General features: G+C 46.4%; 1 protein-coding gene across 4 annotated transcripts in view; it reads right to left on the bottom strand.

Annotated features, from left to right (window-relative positions):
• ARHGEF7 (Rho guanine nucleotide exchange factor 7) overlaps nt 1-23678 on the bottom strand; it is a 908392-nt gene that overhangs the window by 308105 nt on the left and 576609 nt on the right. For all 4 annotated transcript variants that reach the window (XM_085622182.1, XM_085622181.1, XM_085622184.1 and 1 more), the window contains one exon: nt 21031-21117. In XM_085622182.1, coding sequence (XP_085478308.1) covers nt 21031-21117 — 87 coding nt within the window. The remainder of the gene's footprint in view (nt 1-21030; nt 21118-23678) is intronic.

Raw genomic sequence — 23678 nt, 5'->3', positions numbered from 1 at the left:
CGGTGGAGCGGGGGGTGCACTTGAAATCCTTACCAGGCCAGAGAGTGAACAGCGATATCCCTCCCTGGGGGATTGCGGACCGGGGCGCTCTTGCCAGGAGAATCACTCGCCGACGGACCATCGAACCAGCGAGGGGGGACTACAATCCCCAAGAGCCCCTGCTCCTCCTGACGCGACTTCCGCCGCCAGCGCGCCCGGAGGCGCTTGATAAGTGACAGCTCCCTCGGTGGAGCAGGGGGTGCACTTGAAATCCTTACCAGGCCAGAGAGTGAACAGGGATATCCCTCCCTGGGGGATTGCGGACCGGGGCGCTCTTGCCAGGAGAATCACTCGCCGACGGACCATCGAACCAGCGAGGGGGGACTACAATCCCCAAGAGCCCCTGCTCCTCCTGACGCGACTTCCGCCGCCAGCGCGCCCGGAGGAGCTTGATAAGTGACAGCTCCCTCCGCGTCGCGGGACGCGCGCGGGCGGCGCCGGGCTGAGCCCGGGCAGAGGGCGGGCCGTCTGTGGCCGTCCAGGGCAGGAGGAGGCAGGGCAGGGACACGTCTCTGTCACTTGTGTCCTGGGACCTGAGTACACCCACCCCCACATCCGGAGCCCACAGGTACTGTTCTGCTGTTTGTCAACTATTCGGCTACACTCGTAGTGCCTAGACTTTGTGTGCCAGTTAGTGGCTGTGTCCCAGGCCACTATGGGCAAACGGAAAATGACGGACCCTAATGGTAGCGTGGCCAAAAGAAACAAGGCCCGTAAACCCAGCAAAAAATCAACGTCACTTCCTGTTTTACAACGTATTGAATCTTTAATTGATGAGTGCACAACGATTCTAGATCCTGACGTAGCCATTACGCTGTCCCCAAGTACTCTTCGCCCAGGCCCTGTTATTATTCCCCAAATGTTTGGCAAAAAAACTGCTCCTATCTCACTACCATCATCAGCCCAGGTGAGCGAACAGAGTCATTTTGCTACTTCCGAAACTATCACCGATGTCCCAAGTGCTTGTGCCCCTGTGGTTAATCTGGTACCTCTTGAACCCAATGTATTTGTTTGTAATAATCGCTTTGAGGTTCTATCCGACCTGGGCAACGATCCTGCAGACCTTTTTGACTCTACTTCTAGTTTATGTGTACCTGCCGTTGTAGATTTGTCTGATGATGGAGTTCTTGCTCCTGGACCCCCCCTGCAATCTGATAACTGCCCACGGGAGGCAGTGGCAGACACAGACCCAGCGCCAGGCTTAATCATGGATTCCATAAATGCATTGAAGCTAGAAATTAGCGACCTCAAAGCGTTGGTTAAGGAATTACTATCAATTGTAAACAGACCCGTTACGCAAATTATGCAACCACCTAATGTTCCAAGCAACAATGCTCACCACACACGTTCATTATTAATCCCTCCTCCTAATACTACTGACCCTATTGCATCTACACTTCCACAACTGCTAGCGCCACCTTTACAAACTAGACCTAACTCTTCATCATTTGACAGAGTTGGAACTAAGCCACCTATTCCTAATAAAAGAACATGTCCAATGTTGAATCATAATGTAACACCTAATCTGGCCCTCCGTTTTTCCAAATCCTCAGCCCCTGACCCCTTGTACCAACCATCTGTAGCGCAACATCAACGGGTTGCCCATCAGTCTATTGTCCACATGGTGGGTGTCCCAAAGAACGACAGGTATGAGAGTGAAGACTCATTAAAGAACAAGGTTACCCATTGGATCCGCCACACCAGAGGTTGCCGATCTCTTATTAGAGATGACCTCCTAAGAGCTCGCAGACTAAGGTCTAACAACTTTGCAACGGATACGATTGAGCTGACCTTAGCCAACCACCATCTAGCTGACGGCCTTATTGCTCTTGAGTATAGATCCTCCTCCCCGGATTCGTCTTCCATCCAGTTTAGACTTCCGCCCACACCCAGACATGTCCCAGAGGGGTGTAGAGGTGGGTCACTTTACCAAGGGCTTGAGGGCAACTCAACACTGGGTCAAATTGACTGACTAACATCAGCCCCTTACATATCATCAATTTTTTCCGATGGAACCCATGCCGCTCCTTTCTCGAACGGCACACTGACTCCTCAAGCATTGCCCTCCATTACCTCTCATGGGGCTAGGGGGGATGGTGTTCCGCTACGGGTTTCCCCGTTGTCAGATACCCTGGATTCAGTTACTCCCTCCACCTCAATACCAAACACGACTCACAAAATTATTTCATGGAACATTGCGGGTCTGAAATCTAAACTTCCACTTCCAGATTGGAATAATTTTATTGCAACCTTCGATCTTTGTATATTCCAAGAGACCTGGAGCACTACACCCTTATTCAAATCTGGTTTCACATACCATTGTATCCCCGCAGTCACTACTGGCCGCGGCCGCCCCTCGGGGGGCCTTATAATATGGATTAATGTCGCCCTTCCCTGTAAAGTTAGACATGTACGAAGTTCATCCCCGGACGTGCTGCATTTAACCTTGAGCGGGTTAAATAGGGGACCTACTCTCGAACTTTTTAATGTCTATGTTAGGGGTACCCAAGGAGGCTCTAAGTCCCCCACAATTACCATCCTAGAAGAGGAACTTTCCTCCTGTCCCCCAAACTCACCCATCTTGGTCGCCGGAGATCTGAATTGCACCTTCGAACCTCTTGCTTCTGATGACATCCTGGAAGTTGCAGATGAAGATAATAGATGGGGTATACCATCTCTCACTGTCTCCCCAGTAATAAGGTGGTCTCCAGTGATAATCCAACTTAATGCTCTGGTCTTGGAATTTGGGCTACGAGCTGCCAATGGTCGACTTCCTTCTGACCTCAACGCAGCACCCACCTTTAACAGAATCTCTAGCCCATCACGTATCGATTATATTCTAATTGACCGTAGACTCTGGCATTATGCTGAGGATATGGTCATTCTTCCAACTCTCGATAGTGATCACAACCCCTTGTGCCTGACTACAAAGAGCATCTGGACCTCAGACCAATCCACTCCTGACTATCGCCCGGCAATGCTTACAAGGGATGTCATTCCATCTAACTGCAAAAGACATCTCAAATGGCCTAAAATTGCAGTAGACGAACAAAAACTGTCCTCCATCAAAGAAATACTGCTAATAAAAACTGGTGAACTTAGGCAAGCATGTGCAGATGTTAATGCGAACCCAAGGGCCGTGTCCATTCACGTAGACACCGTTGAGTCAATTGGGTCTTTCTTTATATCCTTCCCTGCCACTAACCCCCATAAACAGAAAACACCTGGTTCCTGGTTTAATTCTGAGTGCAGGTCGAGCAGGAAAATGCTTGCGACCGCTATAAAATCTAAGGATTGCACTTTAATCAAAAACGCTAGGTCTGCCTACAATAGAGCTGTAGCTAATGCCAAACGTACATGGGAAGAATCCCATTGGTTGGCCTTAAAAACTGCTAGCCTAGCAAGGGACGGGACTACATTTTGGAACCTTTGTAGATACTCCCAAGGTCAAGATCCTGATATAATTCCCAATCATATTACCAACCATGAATGGTTTAGCCATTTCTCGAAACTTTACTCGGACGATAGCACGCAATGCACTAGTGCTCCTTCTCCTCTCATCTCCATAGATCCCACCTCGCCTAACACTGATCCCTTTACTGAAACGGAAGTTATAGCAGCTATCAATAGATTGGTCCCTGCTAAGGCTGCAGGCCCAGACGGCCTACCGGGAGACCTGTTCCGCTATGACACCAAATCCTGGGCAGAGTATTTTACCATCTTACTCAATGCCTTCCTTAAAGGGCTTCCTATTCCCGAGTCATGGAGGGGGGCGGAGGTTATACCAATATTCAAGAAGGGCCATAGGGAGGACCCTGCCAACTACCGACCCATAAGCCTTATTGACGTTAGTCAGAAGGTGGTTGGCAGGGTTCTGCTAGAGCGTATTCTACTTTGGGTCACTGACAATGATATTCTGTCACATTATCAAGCTGGGTTCAGGCCATTCACGAGCACGATCGACCAGGTCTTTAGGCTTATATTGCTTCATTGGAAAACCGTATTGATTGGTAAGGGCAATCTTCATCTAGCCTTTATCGATCTAAAATCAGCCTTTGACCTGGTCCCTCGTGATCGCTTATGGTCTGTCCTCCATGATCTAGGTCTTCCGCCCTATATCCTCGATCTATTGGTACGCCTCCATGAGGGGAACTTTGCCAGGGTGAGATGGGGCAGCCAGGCCCAGAGAACTGACAAGATCCCAGTCAACAGAGGAGTCCGCCAGGGCTGCGTACTTGCGCCCACTCTTTTCTCCCTTTTTGTTAATGGAGTGGTAAAATTTTTGTTAGAGGTACCGGCGGATGCCCCGGTTTTGGCGGGGGAAAAAGTTCCTACTCTTTTATTTGCGGACGATACTCTGCTGATTTCTAAAACACCAGCAGGGCTTCAGAAGCTGATAGATAGATTCCACCTGTTCTGCTCAATGAGAGGATTGGTTATCAATACTTCAAAAACCAAGCTCCTCTCCTTCAAATCTCGGAAATCACCTAGTGTACCCATCCTGTCTGACGGTGTTCCCCTAGAATACGTCAAACTATTTGACTACCTAGGTGTTAGGATCTCCGACACTTTGACTTGGAAGCCCCACATCCAAAAAATGCTGCTTAACCACAAACGAGTAACGGGGGTCATAGCCAAAGAACACCGCTCTTCGACGAGCAAGCCAATTACCCCCACACTTATGATTTATCAGGCTAAAGCAGTAGGTTCGGCCACCTACGGTGCCGAACTCTGGAGTTTCGAAAACACAGAAGAGCTCACCCTATCCGAGAACAAATTTTTAAGAGAATTAGTTTCAATGCCAAGAGGTACTCCCTTAAAACCCCTCTTTAGCGATTTAGGTAGGCGCTCACTTAAAGACATTGTTAGATTACGTCCCCTGCTATTCTGGGTTCGCCTCTGGCGCACCCCGGAGCTAGCTAAATTCTCTGAGGGCTTGAGAGAAATTATGAACATAATCGGCTCCCATAAAATAAGTTGGCTTCGTAACATCAAAAAATCTTTTAGCCAACTTGGTCTAACCGATCTTTGGGAGCATGGTGCTTCAATCAGTAAGATGGATCTCAAAAAAGTATACTGGGACTGGATTGACAATCGGGATCTTGGTAGCTCAAGACATGGAAGACTGACCGAAGATTTTTTCAGTTTTAAGCAGACAGTTAATTTTGAGCCGTTTCTCGAGTTTATCCAAAAACCCAGAGACAGATCACTGTATTTTCAATTCAGACTTGAGATCCTTCCCACCCGTGAATTTACCAGTAAATGAAAGCCTCTCTATAAGACCCTTGCCACTTGTCTGACATGTCCCGCCAAAGTAGAAAGCATAGCCCATATTATGTTCGAATGCCCAGCACACAGCAATCCGAGAAAAAGATGGCTCGCTCCTGCTTGCCGTCTTCTGGGCATTTCAAACTACCGTGTCGCCCTACGTATTCTTCGTACCGACACAAGTTTGGTGCTAGTCTGTGCAGTAGCCAAATTTTTAGCCTGGGCCTGGACCATAAGAAATAAACTCAATAGTTGCACAAGTTGAGCCATTGTCTTATATATGTCTTTTTAAATTGCTTTTTAACTATATTATAAAATCATATTTTTATAACGCTTTTTTAAAAAATTTCGGCCACTAAGCTATTATCACGATCTCCTGTAAAATTTGTTCCCTAATGAACTTCTATTTTCACAATGATCCTTTTGTATATGCTTTTATGATAATTTTTATCGAAATAAAGCTTTTTGACTGACTGAGATGTTGATCTGGTCCTAGTAAGCTCAGTCGTACCAGAAGAGAAGCCCTATAGAACTGGCAATGCACCAACGGGTGGCAGACTTTGTCGCAACACATTTTGCCCCAGCATGATTCTCTTTACTCTCCCGGTCTGGGAGGAGGGGGGGGCATCCCCTCTGAATTAGCATGCTACCTAGCTGCGTGGGCCACTAGGGAATCAGGGGTAAGTGGCTGCTAATTTATGGTGAGTCGGAGAGAGAGGACTTTAACTTTTAGTCCACCCAAGGCGTGACTACCATCGCCTTCATAGGCTTCTTAAAGATGACCCCAGCAGGTTTAAGTATACCCTTCAGCATTGGAAGTACTGATGGGAACGCTGTGTAGAGGAGAGAGCTTCCATGAGGAAGCCTTCCTCGTCCTGGACGTGAAGTTCCAACTTGTGAAATGTGGCAGCTCTGTGCATTGGTGTCATTTGAGAGGTCATCAGTGATGTCACTGACCATGTCATGAGATATGTAATATGTGAGGTCATAAGCAATGTATAGCAGAAGATGAAGTTATAGTTAGCTCAGGTAACTAGAACTGCTGAATTTCTATGGTTTTGTACATGTGAAATCTGAGCCTAACTAATGTCTCTGTAACCTTTGTTTTTATCAGTGCATTTCTATGTTTTTTTTTAAAACATTTTAATTCTAATTGTAACTTGTCACCTTCGAGAGTGTGTGTGTGTGAGATTACCTGCGTGAGTATGAGTGGGTGTGTACCTGAATGAGTAGGTGTGTGTGCCTATGTGCTTGAGTGCCTGTTTGGGTCTGTGAGTGCCTGTGAATGGGTGTGTGAGTACCTGCATATGTCTGTGAGTGGTGCTATGGTTTTTGGGCATTTGCATACTTAGGGCATTTGCATGAGAGCACCATGTACTGAGTGGGTGTGTGAGTACAAGTGTCTGTCAGTTCCGGGGAGAGAGGGAGAAAAAGTGTGTGTGTGTGTGTGTACACCTGTGTGTTGGTGTGAGTGGTGCTATGGATTTCAGGCATTTGCATACTTAGGGTATTTAAAATGGAGAACCATTGACTCTGCTCTCACCAGGAGATAAGAAAGATACTACTCATCACAGTCACTACACATCAGATTGTGCTCCAACAGATCAACGATGAACTCACCCCCAATAAGGATTTCATATTGTTTTTCAACATGGAATACGAAAGGAAAAGCACTTGCTTTGCCTTCGCTAAGCCCAAGAAGTTAGGATTGTTTGTGCTTTATTGAAGTGGAATTTCAACTGGGGAACCTGCTATGTTTATATTTGGGAGGGCTTCCCGTTGAGATTTAATTTCTGTAAAATCAGTACCACGGCCAAAATTGAACATTATTTTTCCCATGAAGAGTCCCCAGTTTTGGCAAAGAAATACTTTCATTTGGTTAATTAGTGCATGCTACCTCGTTGGGTAAATGTCTGGTGCATATTCTACACTTCAGCTGCATAGGACCAAGAGGCATGCATGTAATTTCAGCAATGTCATTGTTCCTCGAGTATCTTCATCCACAAATCTGTGATAACATGAATCCTCTCCTAGAGAAGACAACGAGATGTTCCTCTGCATCAATAACGTGTAACCAAAATAGACGGGAAACACGCTTGAGGGCCTTTTAGTAAGCTGTCCATCAACGTGGAAAAAGGCGGAAAGACCTTTACATGCTACCAAGGAAAACAGACTGGCCAAATGGGTGAAGCTTGCAGATGATTTGGGGCAGATGATTTGGGGCAGATGATTTGGGGCATTTGCATATTCAGGCCGGAAGAGGCCAACTCCCTTGAGCCATTGGCATAAAAGTCATCAGTGGTGCCTGGGGTAAGTGAGGTGGTAAGTCTCCCAGTGAATATGCCAACTGACCCATAGGGCCAACAGGCGCACCAGGAGGGTCTACCACTCTGGCCAAAAAGCCAAACATTGCATTTTAAAAAATGCAACGAATCGAATCCAATCCCCGAGCCGGGAAAGCAGGATACATCGGATCAGGTATCACAGGCTCTGGAGCCAATCGGGGAGGCACTAAATTCAGCTCTGGTTGCAGCGCCTGAGTTGGAGCGGTTGATTTTGGTAACGGTGGAGCCGTAGGAGTCACTGCTCTCGGAGCCTTAGACGGTTCCGGACTCACCCCCGCAGTCAGAGAGATTTCATCCTTACGATGATGTCTGGGACTGGGGGACACCGACTTTGGATTTGTATCCTCCGAAGAGCAACACCAAGAACCATGACGCCACTTCTTGTGTTTCTTCAAAGACCTCGAAGTGTGTGGAGTCGGTAACTTTGAGCGAGTCCTGGACATCCTGCAACCTCTCTTCAGCTTCTTCCCTTTGGCCATGAATAGTTTGGCCTCCCTCTCCTCCAGCGCCTTTGGTTTCATGCGTTTGCACAAAGTGCATGTCCCAATGTCGTAGTCAGACAAGAGACACCACAAACAATCTTCATGGGGGTCAGTGATGGACATCTGGCCTCCACATTCCCTGCAAGGCTTGAAACCCAACTTCCTTCAAATAGCAAAAATAAAGATCCTGGGGAAAAACCGGTATGCATCGATGGCGCGGAAAAAAGGAAATTGAAGCCAGCAAGCAGACAAGGTCTTATTATGGCTCTGATGACATCACGCTGAGTCGTGTGGGGGAGCCATTACATTGTGACGTCCTCGTCGACGTGGAAGAGCTGAGGATAAAAGTTCCTGTGGAATGCTGCACATTGGGTAATTTAAAATGTGAGGAATACACAGGCAGATGTATCCATCAGAATGCTCCAGCACGTAACATCTGTGGGCAAGCAGGACGGGAATGTGGAAGTGTCCTGCAAGTCCAACACTACCATTCAGTCTCCAGGGTCAAGGTCAGATAAGATCTGAGCCGGGGTCAGCATTTTGAACTTTTTATTTTTTATGAAGTAGTTGAGAAGATGCAGATCTAGGATATGACTGACCACTCCATCCTTCTTTGGCACCACAAAGAGTTGGACTAGCAACCACAACCTACTTCTGATGTTGGAACCTTCTTGATGGCTCCTTTGGACAGAAAAGCCAGTACTTCCTGCCCCAAGAGCACAAGGTGGTCCTCCGTCAGCCGATCCGGGGATGGAGGGAGTGGCGGCGGGGTTTGTTGGAACAGGAGGGCATAGCCCCGCTGGAAAATCTGGCGCACCCATTACTCTGATATTAGATAAGGAGCTCTGGAGGTCTTGATGTAGGTTGGGCAATCACCCTTGACAAATGTGTGACAACACGCCTCGCCCCCTCGGAGCATCCATGTAGTAAGGAACTACCGATCTATAAAAACTCAAATGGAGTAAAACACAGACTAAAACTGTAAGTTACGCACTGTGATATTATTGCATGTCTAAGAGAGCATGCGATTTTGGTCCTGATGAAAGCCATACTGGCGCCCTTGGGCAGCTCAGACATTATGGCTGAATAATGTTGACAAATACCAAGGATATGCTCAGCATCCACCACTGCTTTCAATCCTTGTCCAAAATTGCCATTATTAAAGTACACCACACCGGTGGGTAACCCAAAACACAATTTTAATTCACCCCTTTTTCTTATCTGAGATAATCAAAACCACCCAAAAAAACCTGATCCGCTGTAACTAGGTGTCCAAGCACAGCCTTGACGCACTAGGTGTCTCGGGCAGGACCCCAATGATGAAGCATGCCACCAACAAGGTAGGTGGGTGAGGGGGGTCTTTAAAAAAAAACTCTAAAGGCGTTTTTTTACACTCAGTGTGAGGGGCATCTCAAAAGAATTAACAAGGAACTCGGTAGAGTGCTCGCTTCTCATTGTTGGAAACATATAGTTTATCCGTCAGTGTAGTTTTGCAGCTTGAAGAATTTTCTGGATTCACATGTTGTGCATAATTCTCCCATCTAGTGGTTGGGTCCAGACTTCTTGTATTTTTTTTCCTGTTTGTGGGCATCAACGTACTACCATTGAGTGTGCCCTTGTACGTCATCATGCTTCCTCTGGAAGCGCCCACCTTTGGTCACCATCTTGAGATTCATTTATTTTTCTTCCCTCATCTTCTTTGGAGGAGGAGGGTGGGTTCACTAGTGAATCCAGAAAATTCTTCAAGCTGCAAAACTACACCAACGGGTAAGAAACTAAACGTTTTGCAGCATGAATCTTTTCTGGATTCACATGCTGTGCTTTGATTTAGTAACAGTTTGTTAGTACAGTGGTGGCTGAATTTGGATGTCCACAGTAATGTTTTGTGACATGTGCACTGAAGACTATGTTGCTGCCATGCAAATGTCTGGAAGTGGTGTGTCGGCTAAAAAGGCGATAGTTCCCCCTTTCTTTCTTGTTGAATGAGCCTGTGGGGTCCTTTGTAATGTTTCTCCTGTATGGTTTGTGCTATCCATCTTACAATTGTGTTCTTGGTTACTGGTTTGCCAAGGAAACTGTTTGCAAATGATACAAAGAGTTGTTTTGTCTTTCTGTATTATTTTGTTTTTTCAATGTAATACATTACTGCTCTTCTAGCGTCTAGAGTTGGCAATGCTCTTTCTGCCTGCATCTTTGGATTTTGGAAAAAACTTGGTATCTGTATGGTTCGATTTATGTAGAATTGAGACCACCTTTAGCATGAAGTGTGGATCCGTTCTTTTGACGATTCTGTCATTATGTATTTGGAAGTAGGGTTCCTGTAACGTTAGTGCCTGCAGCTCACTTACTCTACGTAGTGCTGTTACTGCAACTAAAAAGCCCATTTTTAATGTCAGCATTTGTGGCGTTGCCTTGTGTAGCGTCTCAAAGGGTGCTTTCATTAGCTGAGATTCCATGTGGATGCAGACACCCTCTTTCGGGGTGTGATTCTTTTGGATCCTTCTAGGAACCTTCTTACCACTTTTGAAGTGAAGAATCTCTTCTCTGCGTGGCCCCTTGTATATGCTACAATTGCTGCTAGGTGAACCTTTAGCGATGGGTTGGTTAACTTACTGTGCAGTAGATGTGTTAAGTACTTTAGCCCTATCTTTCCTTTTGTGTTCTTTTTGAGAAGTCTTTCTCTGAGGCACCATAGAGTCTCTCTTCCATTTTGCCGTATCACATTTCCTAGTGGTCTGCTTTCTTGCCTCCCTTAGGATTGCCATTGTGCTTTAGGTGCCCAACCTCGAAGTCCTCAAGAGCCATGCTGCAAGGCTTACGGTTTCCGGTTCTGGGTGGAGCACCTTTCTGTTTTGCATTGTTAACAAGTCTGGTGTCTTTGGCAATTTCTGAATTGATCTCGGAGATATCTCCATTATTTCTGAGAACCAGGTCTGTGGTATCGGGGGAAAAGCGTAAGCTAATATCCCTGACCAGTCTAACTATAGCGCATTCCCTAGGGACTGTTGGCAAGGTCGCCTGGATGCGAAGCGTTGGCATTTGGCATTGTGGGGTGTTACGAAGAGGTTGACTTCTGGAGTCCCCCATTTGTGAAATATCTTCTTGAGTTCTGATTGATTCACCAACTGACCAAGAAGCTTGCCTGCTTAGTCTGTCCGCTTCTACATTGTCCTTCCCCGGTAGGTGTATTGCTACCATGTTTATCTCCCATGGGATTGCCCATCCCTACAGTTGCTGCGCTAGAGATGAAAGTGCTACTGATTGTGCTCCCCATTGTTTGTTTATGTAGAACATGGTGGTTGTGTTTGTATTAGAATCGTCTTCCCATAGATCACTTTCTTGAAGGCTTTTAAGGCTAGGAACACTGTCTTTAATCCAGGATGTTGATGTGTTGTATTGCATCCTGCTCTGTCCACACTCCCCTTACTTTGAGGGTGTTCATGTGAGTTCCCCATCCCATCTGGGAGGCATCTGTAGTTATGGTCACTGTTTGAGTTGGTTGTTTAAAAGGTCTCCCTTGTGATAGGTTTGTATTGTTCCACCATGCTATCTCCTCCTGTATCCTTTGCGTGTCAACCACTAGATCTTTCCAACTCTCTGTTGCTTGCGACCATTATGCTTGAAGCCAATCTTGGAAGGGTCTCATGTTTAGCCGAATGTTGGAGATTAAGTGAATGCACAAGGCCATCATCCCCAGCAGCTTCCCCACGATCCTCACTGTCGGAGCTAGCCCCCTTCCGGTATAGCTGTGTTTCCTTCAGTAGGGATGTTGTTTGCTTGGGAACACCTTCCCCAAGACTGCACTTATTTTTGCCCCCAAGAACCCCTTCTCCTGTTCTGGCTCTGGGGAATATTTCTCCCAGTGTATGGAGAAACTGAGCTGGTATTGTGTCTCTATTACCTGATGCATATAGTGTTTGCAGGCACTGTACGAGTTTGCCCTTACTAGCCAGTCCTCTAAGTATGGGTATATATGGATTCCCTGCCTTCTTAGGTAAGCAGACACTGCTGCTCGGCACTTTATGAATACCCTTGGTACAGACTTTAAACCGAATGCTAGCACTTTGAATTGGTTGGGTGTCTTGTTGATCCTAAATCTTTAGAGTTTTTTGTGCTTGTTGTTCATGGGCGATGTGTAAATAGGTGTCCTTTAAGTCTATTGTAACCATGTAGTCCCCTTTTTGTAGTTGTGGTATCACTTCCTGCAGGTTTGTCATCTTTAACCTTTGAGTCTTTATACATTTGTTGAGGAATCTAAGATAGGATGCAGCGTTCCGTCTACCTTTGGAATTAAGTATGCAGAGTAATTAACCATGTTTGTTTGTCTGTGTGGCACTAGCTCTACAGCTTTTTCGCCCGAAGTTCTTGCACTCTTGGAGTAGCTGAGAGGTTTTCAGCCTGCCAACTACTAGCGTAGAATGTTGGACAAACTGTTTGTTTGTCCTTTGTCGTTTTGCTCCCTTTGCAGGCATCCTCCCTGATCTTTTTGGATTGTCTATTGTGTTTAGAGTGCAGTTATTTGGTTGTCGGCCCCCCCACCCCCTTTGTATTAGGCCTCTTCCACGGGGGCGTCCTCGAAAGGACTATCTTCCTTGCTGGTATTGCAAACCTTGTTTCTGTCCCCGTTGTTGTGTTTGGTAGGTCACCTATCTCCTCCCAGTACTGGTATGAATGTGGGTTGAGCAAAGCATTAGAATTGGCGATGCTCCATTGATTCGCCGCACATCTCTCGACCTTCCTGCCCATGAGGTCCATTCTCTTGCTTTCCTTATCTGATGGTGGCCCAGTAATACTTGCTACATTAGCCCTCTTCCTGGCCGTGGCTGTTCTGCTGGAGTCAGCAGTCACCCACCCCTTGATGTAATTAGGATCCTTGGAGGAGTGTTTGTATTTTTCTCCCCTCTAGGCTTAATGGCCTTACATGTGGCAGGCTCCTCAAATTCCTCCTTTCGCTGGTATAGCACACTTGGCAGCATAGGAAGGGATTGGTTCCTTGATTGTATAGACATTAAAGTTTCCAACAAAAAAAAAGGCTGAGTTTTTTATCCTGCAGTCTTATTCCATAGGTATCTGCTGCTTTTTTAATGACGTGGTTGTACATTCCGATATCGTCTGGTGGAGAAAGGCCTCGAAGGATAGGTGTCGACAGCCTCCTCTGGGGAATCTGTGTCGAGGTCTGGCCATTGCAGCCCTTGGACCTCGGAAGTTTCTGATCCGATGTAAGTCGGTTCTTCTTTGAAAAATAACTCTGCTTCCTGTTCCTCCAGAGGTTTGGGGGTCAAGGGAGGCTCTAAATCCTCAATTTTTTCTTGATTGCCGTCGAGGTGTTTGGTGGTATCTTGAATTGTTTCATGCTTTCATTGAAATCCTTCCTTTGTTGTAAAAAACTCACCATTTCGACTTCGAGCCTTTTCCTCTTCTTCTCAATCTCAGACACGTGTGTTTCGGCGCTGAGACTTTCAGCCTTTCTTTTCGCAGTAGAAGGCGCCTTGATGGCGGATGCAGGCCATGCTTTTCAGATTTTGACCTCTTGTTTCGACGCAGATGCATCCTTTCATTGACCATCTCTTGACGTTCTGTTAAGGAGTCCTTGTCTAAGGATCCTATGGTATGTTTTTCTCGGGATGCAGCTGCGGACATAGAGTGCTTTCACGCCGAGGCTTCCTTTGAGGCCCTCAAGTCAGTTTTTTCAAGACTCGTCTAGTTTCTTCGAGGCTGATGGCTTTCTTACCTCTCTCGAAGCTTTCTTTTTGACCTTAACGACTTGGATGTCCATCTCCGTGTTGCCTTCTGGCCCTTCTGCAACATTGTCCTCCTCCTCGCGAGAAAGGCCCAGGTCCCGTAGCGACGGTGCTGTGCTTTGCCCCTGCATGTTATAGTTGGCTCTTCACTGCCTCTCCCTTACCCTACGGGTTTTTCGGGGTGAACGCCGAACAGGCGTTGCAATCTTTATTTCGTTGATCTACCGGTAAGCAGATGTTGTAGACTGGTTGTTGGTCCTTCTCGGCGAACTTGTGATGGCAATTCTGGCAAAACGTGAATGTGTTTTGTCCATCACCATGCATTGGGAGCCCCTACACGTGCACTGTTCTCTGGTCATCGATGAGGTTGTTCCTTCCCCTTTCGGCACTCTCTGGCACCTTGATTCGAAGTCCGGTACCTCGAATCGATGTACTGTAGATTTTTGAGGATTTTTGCCTGATTTTCGTCAATTCTCTTTTCCAAAGTTTGGAGCTCCTTCCATAATGATCCAGACCCAACGGCGGAAACAAAGAATCTGAAGTTGGTGACTGAAGGTGGGAGCTTCCGGAGGAAGCACGACGACGTCACAAGGGGACACCAAATGAGAGTACGTTGACGCCCATCAACAGAAGAAGAAAAAAAACATAACAATTCTGGACCCAATCATTAGATGGCGGAATAATGCACATCATGTGAATCCAGAAAAGATTCACACTGCAAAATATTGATACGGGAAGGAGAGCGAGCTGTTCCCAACTGGATGACCATGCAGGATTGTGGACAAACTAAAGAGGCTTTGACTGTGACAGGAGGGCAGATAGCTGTGTTGCCCACAAGTCTTGAGGGAGCCGCATCCACGAAATGACTGAGCCTGCTGGTCATGTTGGCTAGGTGGAAAAGGACTCGGCTAGTAGCCCTAACCGTAGATACGGAAGGGGCATAAGATGGAATGCTGCTGTCGGGGATATAGAGAGCCTCAATGACCTATCAGTGGCTATACTATCTTTAAACTTTTCGAAGGGCAAATCTTTCTGGTTCCCAAAGAGACTAGTTCCATCAAAGGGCATCTCCATGACCAAGGCTTGGACATCCCCTAAAAAAAACAGTATACCTTGACCAATAGTGATATCTCAGCGCCACCAAAGAAGCAATGGCTATACCCACTGAGTCGATCATATCCAGTCCACATCTCATTGTAAACTTTGCAGTGTCTTGCCCATCAGGAATAGCTTGGGAAAGTATGGCCCAGGACTTGTCCGAGACAATAGGCAGCATTTACGTAACCAAATCTCATACAGTATGGGAATAATGGCCAAATTAGTGTGCATTGTTCACGGGTTGAAGTGTCACACTAGCGGGGAAAAAAATCCTCTTTCTGAAGGTATCCAGCCTCTTAAAATTTCCCATCCAGTGGCGTGGTAGGGAACGCACCAGGATTGATTTGGGAAGTTGAGGTCTGGACTGCCAGACTCTCAGGGTTTGGGTGTTGGGAGAGTAAGGCTGGGTCCCCAGGAGCAGGGAGATGGAGGCGAGCAATGGTCCTGTGCTGAGCCCAGACCTGAGCAGGACATCAGTGATGGCTTTATTGAAGGGTAGGAAGGTTCTGATGGGAACCCCCTCTGCCCACCCCAGTTGAAGCACCTCACCCTAAAACACTGGTTTAGACTCGAACCAGAGGCAGCAGCAGGTCTAAGACCTCAGCGTCCTCTGGACTACCATCGCAAAGGAAGCCACTTACTCCAAAGCCACTGTGGGAGGAGAGGAGGCCAGTGTCTGGTGGAGTTTCCAGACCAACTACTGGAGTCAGCCAGGTCCTTATAAAAGTTGTCATTGGTCATGGACTTTGCTAGGGGTCAGTGTAGGAACAGAGATCCGAGACCACCTTCATTTGTGTTGCTCAATGGACCTTTCAGTGATACAGGGATCTGTCTCAAATTCAGGCAGTGTGGGCCTGGTCGGCGCTGGAGCGGACATCGTGCAACACCAGTCAGCTCAATATCGGACTCTGGAATCATGATGGGTTTAGCGCCACTGGAACAGTACCCCTAGAACGGTACATGGAGGAGGTCTTGAAGTCATGGCCAGGGCCAATCCGAATCCACAAACAGATCCTAAGGGGTCGACTGGGGCATTGGGCGAACCCACCGGCAGAGCTCCAGTGGAAGGCCCTTCCGAACCCACAGGACCCAAAGATGCTTCAGAGGGGTTCGTCTGCCAAAAAAGGAAGCCCATGGCCTCGTAGAACTTACAGAGTTGAGCATGGGTTGCTCCAGCTCCAGGAAATCCAGGGATGCGCGAAGCAGATCCAGTTTCCGATGGCAGCTGCATAAGGACCACCAGAGGGCAAGGTCAAGATTTATGGTAGCGTTCCCATGCTTTGTCTGAAGAATGAGAGCGACGCGGGGAAGTCGAAGAGCGCATCGACTTCTTCTGGTAAATCCCCCAAGAAGTCCTAGAGCTATTCAAAGATCAATAAGAGTGACCCCAGGAGCGGTCCCGAGAACTCCCACTTGAACTGGAACTGGAGAGGCACGGAGTAGCAATTGAGCTGCCAAAAGCTTCATGGCCCACTCGCAGATGGCATTTGGGTTCATTATTCAGCACTCCGCACACAAAATGGAGTCATGGTCTCTCTCAAGACTCAGCTGACAGACCAAGTGTTGGTCTGTAACAGACATCTGTTGAGGACAGGCTCCACAAGATTTGAACCAGGTGGGTTTCTTCTGAGACATGATGAAATTTTTTTTAAAAGGCACACCAGTCGTCGACAAAAAGATGGGAGTCAGTCAAAAAATGACTGAGGGGAGCTCAAACCGGATCCACGCTGATGGCATGGAAAAGAAGATACGGAGGTCAGCACACTGGAGTGGCATCTATATAAGCATAACACACGTCACTTCTGGAGCAGAAGACGCCATAAACACCATCTACCAGAGCACAAACGAGATTTCTCAAAAAAGGCCAGATGAAGTTGGACGCCTGGGAATATTCTAATGTACATTATCTGCAGCGAGAACTCTCTATCAGATTCAGAGTTGCATGCAGTTGGACAATATTTAGGCAGCCGTCTGGCAAACTAAAAAAAGGCATCTGAGTTTATAAGAGATATGCTTAAGCTTAACTCCTGAGGCGGAAGCCGGGAGTCTTTTAAAACTATTGTGTTTATTTGTTATTAAAGTTTCCTGACCAGGTAAGTCCTCCCCATTCCCCAGCACTGCTTAAGGGCTTACCTCATTAGTTCTATCTCGCCATCCGGAACCTGCATCGGCGCTGCTTTCGCGGTGCAGGAGGAGTCAGGCAGTATAACCGGCAGACATATTGGGTGGGAGTGTTGACAGCGCTTCAGACGCTATCAGCTTGGGGGCATAAAAGCGGTGAGTGCGCAAGCGCGCGGCACAAAGCTTAACTCCGGAGGCGGAAGACGGGAGTCTTTTAAAACTATTGTGTTTATTTGTTATTAAAGTTTGCTGACCAGCTAAGTCCTCCCCATTCCCCAGCACTGCTTAAGGGCTTACCTCATTAGTTCTATCTCGCCGTCCGGAACCTGCGTCGGCGCTGCTTTCGCGGTGCAGGAGGAGTCAGGCAGTATAACCGGCAGACATATTGGGTGGGAGTGTGGACAGCGCTTTAGACGCTATCAGCTTGGGGGCATAAAAACGATGAGGACGCGAGTGCGCAGCGGATGCGCGCAGCGGGCGCGCGCAGCGGGCGCGCGCAGCGGGCCGAAGGCGCGCTAAAGGCCTGCCCGTCTGAGCCCGTCCGCGCCCCTCTATGCCTAGGGGCCAGTCATCATGGCCATTTAGTCTCCTATTCATCAGCTAAGTTAAAGGACATGCATACTTTCTCATGGCAACCTTCTAAAGATACTTTTTCTTCTATAGTAGCTCACAATCTACTGTCTAAACGGGATTGTCTTCTGGAACTACAGTCTACTGCTGCTTATACTCAGGGACCCCCGATCCAGGCTCCTTACAGAGCTGCTTCCATATCAATACACTATCTAAACACCCGATCCCTGGTTAAGCATCAGCTGGAGATTTTCCTACTCTTGGTGACTGACAAACCAGATATTCTGCTCTTGACGGAGACCTGGCTCACTAATGACTCCGCCCCAGATATACTTGCAGCACTTCCCTCGGACTACTACATCATGTCTGCACGGGCAGGTCAGGGGGGGGGGGGGGGGGGGGGGGGGGGGGGGAGTGGCCGCTGTTATTCACAATGACTTAAGATTCTGCTCTCTGACATGTCTTCCTCTCACTGACACCGAGAATCTAGTGATAAAATTAGAATCCACCAACGACTCTTTGGTCTGTGTTCTATTGTATAGACCACCTAAGCAGATGCCTCTCTTCCCGCTGGCTCTCAGTGAACAGATAGACAAACTGGTGACAGAGCACGCTAAGATCCTTCTTGTGGGAGACTTTAACTATTGGTACGGTGATCCCAATGAAGGACCTCAATCCGCAGAAATGTCTGATCTGCTCAAGAGTCTAATTTCTCCCAGATGGTTTCCTCTCCGACCCACTCCAAGGGACGAATTTTGGACCAAATCTGGGTTATCGGCACGACCAATTCTATCCCCATTGCCTTACCCTGTATCTGGTCCGACCACTATCTCCTTAAATTTTCACTCACACGAACATTGCCTCTCAAAATTAATACCACGGAAGGAGGTCTGGCTAGAAAATGGAATCTCATTAATAAAGCAGATTTTCTTAATACTCTAGCTGCCACTGCCCCACCTCCTGACCAGGATGTCAACACCATGGAAACAAAAGTATCCAAATGGCTTCTTGACGCCAGTAATAAACACGCCCCATTTAAAAAAATTAAATTAGTACGGCGGGCGGAAGCAAATAGATGGTTCTCAGCTGAGCTCAAGTCCCAGAAATTGGTCTTGCGCCAACTAGAGAGACAATGGCGCCAGCAATATGCCCCAGAAAAAAGATCACAATATACCGCTGCTCAGAAAGAGTACAAGAAAAGTATACTGACTGCCAAAGCAGCCTTTTTCTCCGATCGCATTCTGTGTTCCAACAAAAACTCTAAGGTCATCTTCTCTGTAATAGATGAACTCTCCAACCCCGAGTGCACCCTCTTGAAGGTTGCCCCCTCCCAAGATTTGTGCAACTCACTGAATGACTATTTTATCTCTTTAATAAAAGCTAGCATCCCAACTCTTTTGCCTCCTCTGGGTTCCCTAGTTCACATTGTAATGATAAAACTCTAAGCAGCTTTCCTATCATTAGTGATAAGGCCTTCCAAGATCTTTTGGTAGAAATTAAATCAGGCGCTCCCTCTGATTGCTGCCCCCCTCGCATTCTTAAAGAATGCCTTGCTGTTCATCCTGGCCCTGCTCTTACACTGCTGAATGTGTCCATTACATCGGGTTTAGTCCCCTCGGCTTTTAAAAGAGCTACAGTTGTACCACTTTTGAAAAAACCGGGAGCGGACCCTGCGCTTCTTTCCAACTATCGCCCGATTTCTTTGCTACCCTTCCTGTCTAAAATCTTGGAGGGCTATATAGCAAAATGTCTCTCTAATTTTTTGGAGTTGTCCAAATACCTGGACCCACATCAGGCCGGCTTCCGACCCGCTCCCTCCACCGAATCGGTGATTCTATCGGCGGTGGATAGTCTGCGGAACTTTGCTGATATAGGCTGCCCTCGAGCCTTGGTCCTGTTGGATCTGTCTGCGGCCTTCGACACGGTCGACCATAGCATTCTGGTCGACCGTGTGAGGAGGGCGGGAATCCCGGGGACTGCAGCTCGCTGGCTCACCTCCTTTTTGGAGGACCGCTCACAAGCGGTTCGTTTGGGTCAGTTTTCTTCACATCCTCATATAACCACCTGTGGTGTACCCCAGGGCTCTGCCCTTTCTCCTCACCTTTTTAATATCTATATGGCCCCCCTGATCAAGTCACTTAAAGACAGAAACGTGACGGTCTTTAACTATGCTGACGATCTTCAACTCCTTCTCAGGGTTGATAGTTCCAACAACGCTCTTACGGGATTCCAGGATATTATGCTATTCATCCAAACTTGGATGGACCTTAATCATCTGAAGCTGAACCCTGGGAAAACGGAAATAGTTCTTACTGGGGACAGCTATAAGCACTGGGGCCCCCACTATTGGCCCCTAGAACTCGGCCCTCCACCTGCATCTTTCATCTCAGCTAAAAAGCTAGAAGTAACACTGGATAGTGATCTGTCATTAAAAACCCAGGTTGGAGCCGTGGTGTCCAAATGCTTCTTTCAAATGCGGAAAATCAGGAAAATCCATCGTTTCCTCACCCATGACGCTTTGATCCAAGCTATGATTTCTACGGTTCTCTCTCATCTTGACTACTCCAACTCCGTCTACCTGGGAATGCCTCACTACCTGTTCAAACGTCTCCAGCTGGTTCAGAACCAGGCAGCGCGACTGATTTTCCATCAACCGAAATGGCACTCTGCCTCCCCACTGCTAAGAAAACTACATTGGCTTCCAATTGCTCACGGGTGCGTTTTCAAGACGGGCTGCCTTATCTTTAACTCTTTGCATGGCATCAGCCCTGAGTTTATCAACAATTTGATACTCGGGTATTCCCCTACACGTGCCCTAAGGTCCGCTCACCAATGTCTCCTTACCACCCCGGATTTTAAAAGGGTATGCCTAGGAGGACGCAGATTTACCATTCTTGCTCCCAAATTGTGGAATACTATTCCACTTGAAATTCGATCCTGCACTAATCTTCTCCAATTTAGAAAACTCCTGAAAACCTGGCTGTTTAATCAGGGTTAGTCTCTGCCTCAAATGTTAACTTTGAACCCTAGCGCCATGAAGCCAATCTGCGTACGAGCGCTTTACAAATTTCCATTAACATTAACAAGAGATCACCACACAAACTACTGTAATTAAATGTTGCCTTAACGTAAGTCTGTACAATAGGCGTTAGTGGACATGCCAAATTCTGTCAGGTTACATGAAGAATAGAGGGCTAGAGTCTGTTGGAGAAAATTAGACTGCTACTGGCACTCCAAAAAGAAAATAAAAGGCATTATGCAAGTTCCCCATAGTCAAATTAACAGTAGCTAAAGTTAAATACTTGTTCCAACAAAAAATCTTTATCTGAGTGTAAAAGAAAACGTTTCTTGTATTAGTAAGCTTACCTGATATATAAAACCACTCATCCTCGGGCTGGCAGACAACATCAGCAAAACGTGAGGGAAGAGTAGAAGATATCTTTCATTCTTTTCCTTAAGGAAAAAAACATTGATTTATCAAATTTATTCCAAAAAGGCACAGAATCCACTTAAAGAAATCAGCAAATCAAATTAACACGTTTTACCTCTTGAGAAGCCATCAGATCATTCTTTTCAATTCATATTAATTATTTTACTAATAAAACAAGAAATAAACCATACTTCACCAATCCACAAAATAAGCAAAACATACGCACAAGGTCATGAAAGATGTAACAATCCAGTACATATGTCATCTTCATTTAGGCCTCGGGCTGAAAAATATTGACTTGAACAATATCAATAAGTGCTACTGGAGGATTTAGAGAAAGGATATCAACAACTAATGGCAAAGCCAATGGAGCTTGCATGTGCAACCTACAGTCTTTGCAAGTGTTTTGTGCTGATGCTCTGCAGCCTCAGTAAAAAACAAACAAAAAGAAATCCCACGGAATGAAAAAACATAGCGCAATGACGTGTACATGCACATAAGCGTTAGAACACTACAGCGGCCTAGCCTGATGGCAGATGCCACACGGAGCAGTAAAGAAAAATATGTTTTAGACAGATGCAAAAGGGTGTTTCAAAAAAAGGAGAGTCCTGGCAGCAAATAACAGCTGCAGGTCCTTCCAAAATTGAAAAGTTAGAAAATTGCTTAGTGGACAGCAACAGAGCTGGCGGGTGGGAGAAGTCAAAGGAGGGGGGCAAAACTGAATGGTCAGGAGAGTAACAGAGGAGCTAGAGCACCAGAGGAACCCTTAAGTATTTAAAAAAAAAAAAACAATAGCAAAGCAGTGAACAAGGTACCGGAGGAAGCAAAACACAGCATACATGGTGTAAGAGGGGTTTAAGCCGGGAGTAGCACACACGGAGAGAGCAAGAAAAAACATGCACTCTAATGTGATCTACTAATCTGACCATGTTAGCAACAAGAACAAGACAATGGAAACTCTCATTTGCCACAAATGTAAGGTCAATGGTTTGACCTGCTGGATGTGTATGTTGATTCACCAGTTGCAAAATGTCCATAGAATTCAAACGTAAGATTAGGTCTGTAAATTGTGACAAAGAGTGTCATCTACGTGCAAACTGATTTCCCCTAGCACTAAGACTTCATCAAACATTGGCAGCTACCAGTTACTCCATAACCTATCTATGTGCATTGCAAGGATGATATATTAGGACTATGCCAACATTATAAGATAGTATAAGCTATAAAGTCACTGCTAGGATCTCCAAATCTGTGCCACTGGGCAGATAACTAGTAGTTAGATCTTCAAGATATAACAATTAAACCTCATCTCAACCCCTTTACTTGATTCTCTATCCTGTATTAGGAATTTTTGGGAAGGGGGACTAGATCTAAAAGAGGTCTCCAAACATCAGGCTACAATGCTGCTGGTATTGTTAACAATGTTCTAATTGTTTGTTTAAAATGCTGACTAGGTGATACCCAATTCGGCAGAGATAGCGCAAGTTGAAACATTTGATACCCACTTGTGAAGTTGGTGGCAATTCTTTCCAATGGCAATGGAGGAATTAAGTCCTCAGTCTGAAGGGCTCATTTTGCCAGTGGACTATTTATATGAAGAGCGGAATATAATTACAGACTTCTCTCCTTAGTAGTGACAGGAAACACGGCTAGATAGTTGCAGAGGGGCTGCGGACAGGTTTGCTTTAGAAAGGTATTCAAAACGCTTGGCTGGTGCATGCCATTTTGGGCCCAGTCACCAGGCAAACAAAATAACACACAATTAAACTAAGCTAACAAATCTCACACACTGCGTGCAGCTAATTTTTTTTATAGGTATTCACATCAACAATGATGATCTAAATGTCCATTCTAATGTCTTCACTATCATCAATGACATCCCTAAAGCCAGCAATAACATCATGTGAGGTAATGAGCTAGCACGGATTAGTTCTGGTTGCACAGCTCAACTGGTCCATTTCAGTCCTCTTTTATGGGGGTTGACTGAAGTTTTGCCAAGGAATTTAAAGTTTACCCACTACTCTGATAAATTACTGGTACTGCGAGACCAACATTTTCTAAGTGATTTTTTTAAATGTCCAACTAAATTATTTTGCTGTCTTTACCTCGACCCTAAAACATCCACCCCTCCCTAGATCCCAATGGACATGGGCTTTAGCCATGCATAGCTGGCATTGGACACAGGAAGCCTTCTGCCTTACCAAGAAAAATCTAAGAACAGGGTTTGACTTCTTGTTATGCCAAGCAGTTATCACTCCTGCCTCCAGTGCTTAATTTGTTAGAGAATAAGTTTCTGGCCACAGGTTTTGTTCAAAAGTGATGGGCATAGACACTGCATAGTATTGATTTCATCTTAAGCTCTAATATCCACCAGCTGACACTCGATGCCCCTTTCTCTCACTCTTTCAGGTCCCTTCCAACGCCTACTCTTTTTTTCTCAGTTTTTCCTTCTTTCTCTACATCCTTCTTCCCCCCTTTGTATTTTTCTCCCTGCTATGGGTCAGATTCTGATAAGGAATAATAAGTGCTGGTCCCCAAAAATGAGTGAAGGTGGGCCCCACCTGCGACCGTCACTTCAAATTAT

Source organism: Triturus cristatus, chromosome 8, assembly GCF_964204655.1.
Source record: "Triturus cristatus chromosome 8, aTriCri1.1, whole genome shotgun sequence".
Lineage (NCBI taxonomy): Eukaryota > Metazoa > Chordata > Amphibia > Caudata > Salamandridae > Triturus > Triturus cristatus.
This window is presented reverse-complemented; position numbering and strand designations above follow the sequence as displayed.